Genomic DNA, 9,019 nt, shown 5'->3' on the forward strand with positions numbered 1-9,019 from the left:
AATTGGATCAGGTCCGTTTACCCTTCAAAGGGCTTGAGTGATCCTCTCTCAATGTGACTAGTGTTAAAGGCACTCTGCATGTCTCTAGTCCAAGAAAAGATGCAACAACATTTATGCGTGAGATTGGACCCCATCTGTCATTAACAGGGGAGTGAAGCTCACACACTTGTTTACTAATGGTACACTTTGTTTTTGAACAACACGGTGCCCACCATCTGTGTTGTATTTTTTCCCAACAGGCACGCTGCAGTACATGGCACCTGAGATTATCGATCAAGGCCCTCGTGGGTATGGTGCCCCGGCTGATATCTGGTCCCTGGGCTGCACCATCATTGAGATGGCCACTGGCAAGCCTCCGTTCCATGAGCTCGGTGAACCACAGGCAGTGATGTTCAAGGTAAGACATGTTGGGTGATTTAGGTTGCTGGTGTTAGAGAGAAAATTCAAATCCAAAACCTCCTCCCAATGCAGAAACCTCTCCACAAAGGTGGACAAGAAAGAAAATAGGTTTTTGTCTTTTCCTTCTCCTTTCTCTGCCTTCTGCCGGTATCTTACTATCCCAGCTAGGAATCAAACCCATGACCCCTGCATTGAGAACCAAAGTCCAAAGCACTACATCACCTAGCAACTCCCAAACCCTTAGCTCTCTCTTCCCTTCTTACTGTGAGAAATTACTCTCAGTTTACAGAGGTATAATATATATCCTACCAGCGAACGTTGGTAATTTGATCTCTGGTTCCTCTGCCTTTTCTCAACCCAGCTTGGACATCTGAAGTTCTTAGTTCACATAATGTGAAGCCTAGCATGCAAGATTTTAAGCATGACCTTACTAGCATGGGAGATGAGTGCGGTTGTCCAATGCTTAGAACATTCTTTGGTACCACCTTTGTTGGGATGAGGATTGACCTTTATATATGCTCTTACTTAGGGTTTCCTTAGGGTTTAACTCATCAGAGATTAAATTCTTAAATGTTTGTGAAAGGTGTGAGGTACTCATCTAAATGTATCTGTTTCCATACGGAGAGCACATTTATTGAAAAGTTCATCATTTTGCCTGCTGAACTACTGTTCTCTATGTATCATATAAGATGATTACATTTATATCTCAGCAGATTAAAAAGGGTCATATACGACAGACCTACAGCGAACCTCATACTCAGTGGTATTCCAGAGGCCAGTCATCGCGGCCATTGCTGGAATCCGGCATCAGCCCTCCAGGGATGGCAGACACTGGGCTTGTGTGGCTCTTGTGTGCACCTGGGTGTGCCTCACTGTCCCTTCAATGCAGGTGGGGATGTTTAAGATCCACCCAGAGATTCCGGAAACCCTCTCAGCTGATGCCAGAGCCTTCCTTTTATCCTGTTTTGAGCCTGACCCCCACAAACGTGCCACCGCCGCGGGCCTGCTCCAAGAGGGCTTCTTCAGGCAGGTGAACAAGGGCAAGAAGAACCGGATTGCTTTCAAGCCGGCAGGTGAGGTCTCCCTGGACAGAGTAGTGGGGGCGCAGTAGGGATGGGCTTGTCCAAACCCAGGGAATGACTGTCCCTCGGTGTCCTGGGAGAGACACAGGGAGCCCCGCAGGTGACAGTGAGGTAGCGTCTCCTCCATTCAGCCTGGCTTTCAGGGCTGTGCCTGGGAGGAAGGAGAGAGGCATCACTGTGGATGGGGTCTGAGGCTGGCTCAGCCTCTTGCACTTGGAGAGCCACTGGCTGTTAGTTAGAAGTGCAGAGTCTTGGGCTCATCCCGGATCTGTGGAGGCAGAGCCTCTATCTACCCAGGACCCCTGGGTGATCACTGGCGCCCCCAGTTAGAGCAGAGCAGGCTTAGGCCTCCTGGTGGATCGCCTGGCCCAAGGAGCTGCCCGTGCTCACCAGGCCTTCCCGGCTGCCCCCGACAGAGGGTCCCCGGGGTGCCGTGCTGACCCTGCCCGCGTCTGGGGAGCTGCCAGGCAGCAGCAGCAGTGAGCATGGCTCCGTCTCCCCGGACTCCGACGCCCAGCCCGACGCGTTCTTCGAGAAGTCCCGGCTGCCGGTGCAGCGGCTCAGCCACCTGCTCAGGTACGGCCGCCCCGCAGCCCTTGGGCACTGAGTGCGTCCTGGTGTAAACCAGAGTCTTCCTGTCTGCATGATCAGTAGGGTGGCCGGGCGGCCACTGACATTGCGAGCGAGGCAGGCGATGTGGTCGCTCACTGGCCCTTCCCCTCTTCCTCCCCTCCCCCCATTTCCTCCTCCTCCCCATCCCCCCTTATCCTCACCCTGCTACCCATCCTTCCCTCTTCCTTCTTCCCCTTCCTTCCCTCTCTCCCTGAAAACCCTGGTGGTCCCGGGATTAGAAAAAACGCTAGTCTCGTCTCCTGCAGTTTCCTCTTCCTGAGGGTGGAGACGTGGAGGATCATCTCTATCCCCTCCTGCACGGTGCCCCCCCCCCCCCCCCCCCCCCGGGAAGCGGAGGACTGTCACGTGCGTTTGTCCGCAGTGTTCCGGATGAGAGTTCGGCCTTGGAGGACCGGAGCGCAGCCTCGTCCCCGGAAGACAGGGACCCGGGCCTTTTCCTGCTGCGAAAGGACAGTGAGCGCCGCGCCATCCTCTACAAAATCCTCTGGGAGGAGCAGAATCAGGTGGCTTCCAACCTGCAGGAGTGCGTGGCCCAGGTACAGGCCGGGCGTGGGGACTGCAATCCCACCCCCTCTGCCCGAGGCAGGGTCTCAGGAGAGGTGCAAATGGGCCTGCCACCCCAGAACATTTGCAGTTACAATAATCACCATAAGTATTTCCCAACGTTCTCTTTTCCAACAAAAGAGAATACAAAAAAGACTCCACTGAAGCCTCAATTTGCCAAATACTGCGGTGAAACCAGGCCCTGATGGGGCCGTGCTGCCCCCTGGTGGAAAACGGGCCACATGGCAGCACAAAGCCCAGTTAACCCCCAGCTGCAGTTAGCCTCTGTTAGCCTCTGAGGAAGAAAGGCTGTGGGTGAAATGTGACTTTTGACTCATTTTGGATGGGATGAGGTCCTTTTAGTAAGAGGCCACTGCCCTCTATGAACTGTGACTTCTGACAAGGCCCATTGGTGGTGGGGGGTGGTTGACAAGGGGTCAAACAGGATGGCAGCCCATTCCTCCAGGGAGGGGAGGGGGCCTCCTAAGCCTCTAACAGGAAGGATATGGAGGAAGTTCCAGGACCAGAGAAGGTATCTCAGCTGGGGGTTCCCCACTTCCATAAGCTAATGGACAGTGAGGTTCATCTAGGTGCCCACAGTACTTCTTCGATGCCCCCGCCCCCAATTTACTCAATGACTTGATTTTTTTGGTTGGGGGCTTGGTGATCAGAGTTCAGAAGAGTTGCATCTCTCAGTCGGCCACATCAAGCAAATAATTGCGATCCTGAGAGACTTCATCCGCTGTCCGGAGCACAGGGTGATGGCATCCACAATATCAAAGCTCAAGGTGGACTTGGACTTTGACAGCTCATCCATCAGTCAGATTCACCTGGTACTGTTTGGATTTCAGGATGCTGTAAGTGTTCCATTTGGCCCTAAAGAACCTGACAGAAGGTAGGACGCCCACCAAAGTGGCTCATAGCTGAGACCGTGGAGTTCAATTACCATCTTCTCCCATAGTATCCATCTCTTCTCACCTGATTACACCTGAATCCAGAGTGCCAGCTGAATGTGTGTGTACATGAGACTGAGACGATTGCGTCTGGCCACAAAAAGCAGAGTGTAGGATTTGGGGATGAGCAGCATCTGCCAGCTGAGTAGGTGTGTGGTTTAAGCTTATGTGTCTGCACAAACAGGTGTGAGCTGCTCCAGGCCCAAAACCATGTATGGCTTAGCTTTGTGTTTCAAGACCCCGCCACAGAGCCTGAGGGTTCAAGGGTGCTCCACAAACATTCGTTGAATAAACAACAAAGAGGCCTGTGCAGCAGCTCCAGTAGCTGTACCTGCCCTCTCGACCGCAGTGTGACCTTGGGTCAGCTTAGAGGAAGACTCAGTTCAAAAGAAATGTAAATCCAGGGCAGCATGGTTAACACTTTCATCTCAGAGTAGAAGCAAATCTGAATTGGTAAGAACTCCTATTTCTGAAAAAATACAGCAGACCAGAAATCTGGATTTTTGTGATTATAGGTAAATAAAATTTTGAGGAACCACTTAATTAGGCCCCACTGGATGTTTGCAATGGACAACATCATCCGACGAGCAGTGCAGGCTGCGGTCACCATCCTCATCCCAGGTAAGGGCCCCTTTTTGGTCACGGTAAATTAGGCTATGGTGGGTATGGGGAAGGTCCGCCAGGTCCTCTGTACTCACCAGTTGTTACTCTCCCTTTCCCATCTGGGCTATATACATCCTTGCAATTAAGGAAATGATGTCACAGAGCCACTTGGGGCCAATATTTTGTGATCCTAAGCACACCTCCTGGTGCTGTTCATGTGCCCCCCACCCCAGCATAACTAAGGAGCACGCCCGCAGACTCGATACACAAACAGTGCACTGAGCCTCAGGGCCTGGATCCTTGTGTGCTCAGGACCACCTCCTAGTTGGCTGATGATTTAAATGGCTGTCTTCTCTCTCCAAATCATCATGTGGTAGCTACACAAATCTTTAGCTTTCATAGGCTCTAGTTTTCAAATGTTAGAGCAGCTTAGTACCCAAGTTGATCCTCCTCCTGCGATGCCTCCTAGGAAGGGGGGCTCTGAGGCACTCGTGTTGACAGTGCCGCTTCCTCTCTTTACTCTGCTCCCTCCCTGTCATCCTCTGCCTGCACTCGGCCCAGGCTCCACTTGTGGGAGTGGCTTGTTAAACCCCAGGACTTCATCACTCCCCTCTCCAAGCAGCGAACTGCAGAAAATACACAGGCCTGGGTGGAAGGCTGCTTGTCCCTTTTTAAAACTGCCTTTGCCTAACTAACTTAATATCTTGAAGTTTGTTTCCTTGAAGCTTGTTTTCTTATGTGTAAAGCGGTGTGGGGACCATCTTTTCAGGTAGAGGTAAGTAAAACAAGTCTCCTCTCCCTTCATTAAGGTCAGCAGTCTCCTGATGGAGCATCGCGTTGGCCGGGCCGGCCCCCTAGCCTGGTTTGCTGGCCTGGGACATAAGCTACACCAAGCATGGCCTTGTTGAACCGTGCTCCTTTTCTTCCATGATTTCAGAGCTCCAAGCCCACTTTGAGCCTGCCTTAGAGACCGAAGGCGTGGAAAAGGACACGGATGAGACGGAAGAGGACTATCCCCCGGCAGACCCGCCTGCAAGTGAGGCACAGGTGGCCCGTGGATGGAGCGAGCCGGCTTCAGCAGTTGCCCAGGAGGCCCCACCCCAGCAGCACCTGAGCTTTCAGCTGAGCAAACTGAGGCAGGAGACCAGCAGGTAGGCAGGGGTGGGGCAGAGTTGTTGAGTGCTTCACCCAGGTCTCAGAAAGTCATCTTCATCCCCGAAGGAACTGGGCAAGGGGATATTCTCAGCTTCAACTGGGGACCTAGAAGGATGCCTTTCTTTAAAGGCAGAGCATTCCTGGCTACAATAGGGTGTCCCTACTTCAGAAGAAAAGTTGTATACACCCCTGTATAGGGTTCTCTGTTAGACAGATCTATTTTTTTGTTTTGAAAAATGTGAAAGTTGACAGTATCCATAGCACTTCTTTAAAATGGTTTTCCAGTAAGGTTAATAATCACCTGATCCATCAAACGTTATATATGGATTCAAAAGTGATTGATTTCCAGGGTCAATGGGCACCGTATCTCCCCCCTCAAGAGAATTAGTAATGAGATAGCAGCCAGCCTGACTGGGAACAGCTGATGAGCCCGCGGCTGCTTCACGCGCCTTGTAGCACAGGGACGTCTTAGCTGCTGTTAGGCTCAGCAGGAAGGCACCTGCTGCCCTGAGTAGGGAAGCAGGTCTGTCCCGAGGAGTGTTGGTGAGACCAAGAGGGCAAGGCATTTTAGTGCCACTCTGGGTAAGTGTTGGCAGTAGTGTCCCTCCCACCTTCCGAGCAGCATCTTTCCTGCACCACCCCCAGCTGTCTAAGTGCAGCAAGGCTTCTATCTTGACGTAGTCCCCAGTGAGGAGGGAATAGCTTCACCACATTTTCACAACTTGACCTGACTTAGGAAGACAAGTGGGCTGAGTTCTCCTGATCACCTGATCACCATCAGGTTATCTTTTGGTTTATGATGCATTTTGATACAGAAGATACCCACACTGAGCAGTGCTGGCCTTTGTTTACAAGGGGCGGAAACCCAAGGAAGGTGCCCATGTGCAGGCTGAAATCTGATCCCACACCTGGGATTATGCCATTTTTTTAAATCTCTGTTCAACAGATGTTTGAGTTGAGTTGAATGGTATTAGGCTCTCTGAGTGATGTTTTGTTTTGTTCTAACCAGACTTTTAGAACACCTAGTTCAAAAAGAGATAGAGTACCAGAATCTTCTACGGCACATCCTCGAACAGAAAACTCAAGAATTATACCACCTTCGGTTACAATTCACCTCGAACGGTGAGTGATTTTCCACTTGCTGTGACTTATGTGTGTGAGACCATTTAAAATCTGGCTAGACTACTAGTCAGCCTTGACACAGCTCAAACCATTAAGTACTCCAGTAGATTCCAGAATACTCATCAATAATAAAAAGGAACTACCACTACATTCAAAAGCAGATGAATTGCAAAGAAGCCCACATGTTATGATTTCATAAATGTTGAACATTTATACGATACTCTGTTAAAGCAAAACTATAGGGACAGAAAGGAAATCAGAATGGGTGGGGGAGGACTGATTATAGAAGGCCCCAAGAACTTTTGGGGTGATAGAGAAATTTCTCTATCTTGATTGTAGTGGTGGTTCCTTATCTGTGCTTAGCAAAGTTCTCAGCACTGCATACCTAAAAAGGGTGGTTTACTGACTAAAGTATACCTCAGTCAACCAGCCTTAAGCAATTGGTGCCACCTACACAAGGGCTCCAGCTGCCTCTTGGAATGTGGGGTGGATAAGCTGTGATGCAAAACTCAGTATTGAAACCTATCTCCTCATTTGAATTACAGTGTACTTTAAGGGATATGATTCCTTAGAAAAGGCATTTTAAAGATGGGAAAACACATTTAAAGTGGTAGATACCGTATCAAACTCCAAACTAACTAAAATATTTATGTATGACACCTTTAATCTCAGTAAAGTGACACCAAGGACTGTGGACTCTTATGCAGTGTGTAGCTGAGCTCAGGCTTAATCCATTTCCTTTTCACAGCACAATTACATTCTGGAATAGTTTATTTCATCCAACTTGCTACTCAAAGACTTTTACTGTTACACATTAGTATACAACATAACACATTTCTAATCATTACAGAGAACTCAGTGTCCCCTCCTGGGTCTCATGAGCAGCGAACAGATAAAGAGCTTGTTGATTGGTTGCAACTGCAAGGAGCGGATACAAGAACAATTGAAAAGGTAAGCTGAGAACCAAACCATTCCTAGGCTGTTATTACAAAGCTGCTTAGCTCTTGATGTATGTGATCTTTGTTTCAGATTCTTGAAGAGGGTTACACACTGTCTGATATTCTTAATGATATCACTAAGGAAGACCTAAGGTACCTTAGACTACGGTAAGAATAGCCTCAAAACATTTTGTGTAACAGAAAACGGCTTTTTTTGGTGTGGTTAGGCTTTTACATAAAAGCAGTAGAAAACAAAGTGCTGGTTACTTTCCCCCTTTCCCTTAGAAAACAAAAACTACCCAACCTCATTCCAAAATCTGGAGTTTCCACGGGTAAAGTTGGGGAAAAGCTGAGAGGGAGCAGAAGCTAAAGGCCCAGTAGGCAAAGTCAACAAACAGACTGCCAGGCTGGGAGTGGAATGAGGAAAGACAGGAGTTGACAGCAGGCTACACGCAAACCCTTTCATTCTCCTCCACTGGTCATCTTTAATAGCCTACTTAGCACAGATGCCCTGGCACTCCTGTACATACCTCTAAGGCCACATCCCACTTGTGCTGGGGTAGAAATTTCATTTCCATATGTGAAGGGAACATATCCCTATTTTAGTTTTTAAGTTAGAGACTGCATTTTTAAGACTAGCCAGCAAAACTAGACAAGCCTAGAAGTACATACTATATAGCTTTTGCCATAAGGGCTCCTAAAGAAGTATTGTGTGGTACTGCTTTGAAGTTATCTTTTCTTATGACTCACTCTAAGGAAGACTTCTGTTTGTTCGTAGCGGTGGCCTTCTCTGCAGGCTCTGGACTGCTGTCTCCCAGTACAGAAGACGGGCTCAGGGGGCCCCAGCAACCCAAGATGAGGCTTAATAATCAGCCACATGGGGGATAGAGGGAAGCCAGAGCTGACATCTTTGTTAAAGCTTCTGTTACATACACACCAATCTTGCTGTGATTCCACAAGGAAAACACCACTGTTCATTGAACAGATTTAAGAACTTGAAGTTCTAAAGAATTATGGAAAAATGTTTAACAAAAAGGCTGGGAATCACTGTTTCAATTATACATTCCATACATTAACTGGAATTGCACTTAAAATTAGAAAAAGATAAAATCAATAAGACTCTGCCTTGTATTTAATAATGTTTGATATGAATGTAAATAGAAACTGTTAAGAAAATAGCTTCATATTTATATTGAATGTATAAATGGAGAAAACTAACTTATTTGGCCTTTGAAATGAAGTAGTTATATTTAAACATGGAATTGTCCTTCCACCCCTGCCAAGTTATAATAAATAATCATGTTTTACTAAGGAGAACAGTGTGAACAGGCTTCAGCACCGACGTGCACACTAACAGGGGTGTGTGTGCACATTAGGGTACACTAGGTGAGCTGCTGGGCACTGCGAGGGACAGGACACTGATCCCCCCACAAGGTGGTGGCAGAGTTGGACAGACATACAAGGAATCGTTTTTCCTTTTGGAAACTGAGTTACAATGAAAGTTGCTCACTTGTGTCCAACTCTTTGTGAGCCCATGGACTATACAGTCCATGGAATTCTCCAGGCCAGAATACTGGAGTGGGTAGCCTTT

General features: G+C 48.4%; 1 protein-coding gene across 1 annotated transcript in view; it reads left to right on the forward strand.

Annotated features, from left to right (window-relative positions):
- Window positions 1-8,720, forward strand: part of MAP3K15 (mitogen-activated protein kinase kinase kinase 15) — a 138,915-nt gene extending 130,195 nt beyond the window's left edge. Inside the window, exons 19-29 of the mRNA XM_043896895.1 lie at window positions 240-397; window positions 1,289-1,472; window positions 1,898-2,057; window positions 2,476-2,650; window positions 3,329-3,514; window positions 4,126-4,231; window positions 5,151-5,364; window positions 6,378-6,490; window positions 7,341-7,441; window positions 7,520-7,596; window positions 8,207-8,720. Of these exons, the coding sequence (XP_043752830.1) occupies window positions 240-397; window positions 1,289-1,472; window positions 1,898-2,057; window positions 2,476-2,650; window positions 3,329-3,514; window positions 4,126-4,231; window positions 5,151-5,364; window positions 6,378-6,490; window positions 7,341-7,441; window positions 7,520-7,596; window positions 8,207-8,294 (1,562 nt within the window). The 3' untranslated portion in view covers window positions 8,295-8,720. The remainder of the gene's footprint in view (window positions 1-239; window positions 398-1,288; window positions 1,473-1,897; window positions 2,058-2,475; window positions 2,651-3,328; window positions 3,515-4,125; window positions 4,232-5,150; window positions 5,365-6,377; window positions 6,491-7,340; window positions 7,442-7,519; window positions 7,597-8,206) is intronic.
- Window positions 8,721-9,019: the final 299 nt, after the last annotated feature.

The sequence above is a fragment of the Cervus elaphus genome, chromosome X (assembly GCF_910594005.1).
Source record: "Cervus elaphus chromosome X, mCerEla1.1, whole genome shotgun sequence".
Taxonomy (NCBI): Eukaryota; Metazoa; Chordata; class Mammalia; order Artiodactyla; family Cervidae; genus Cervus; species Cervus elaphus.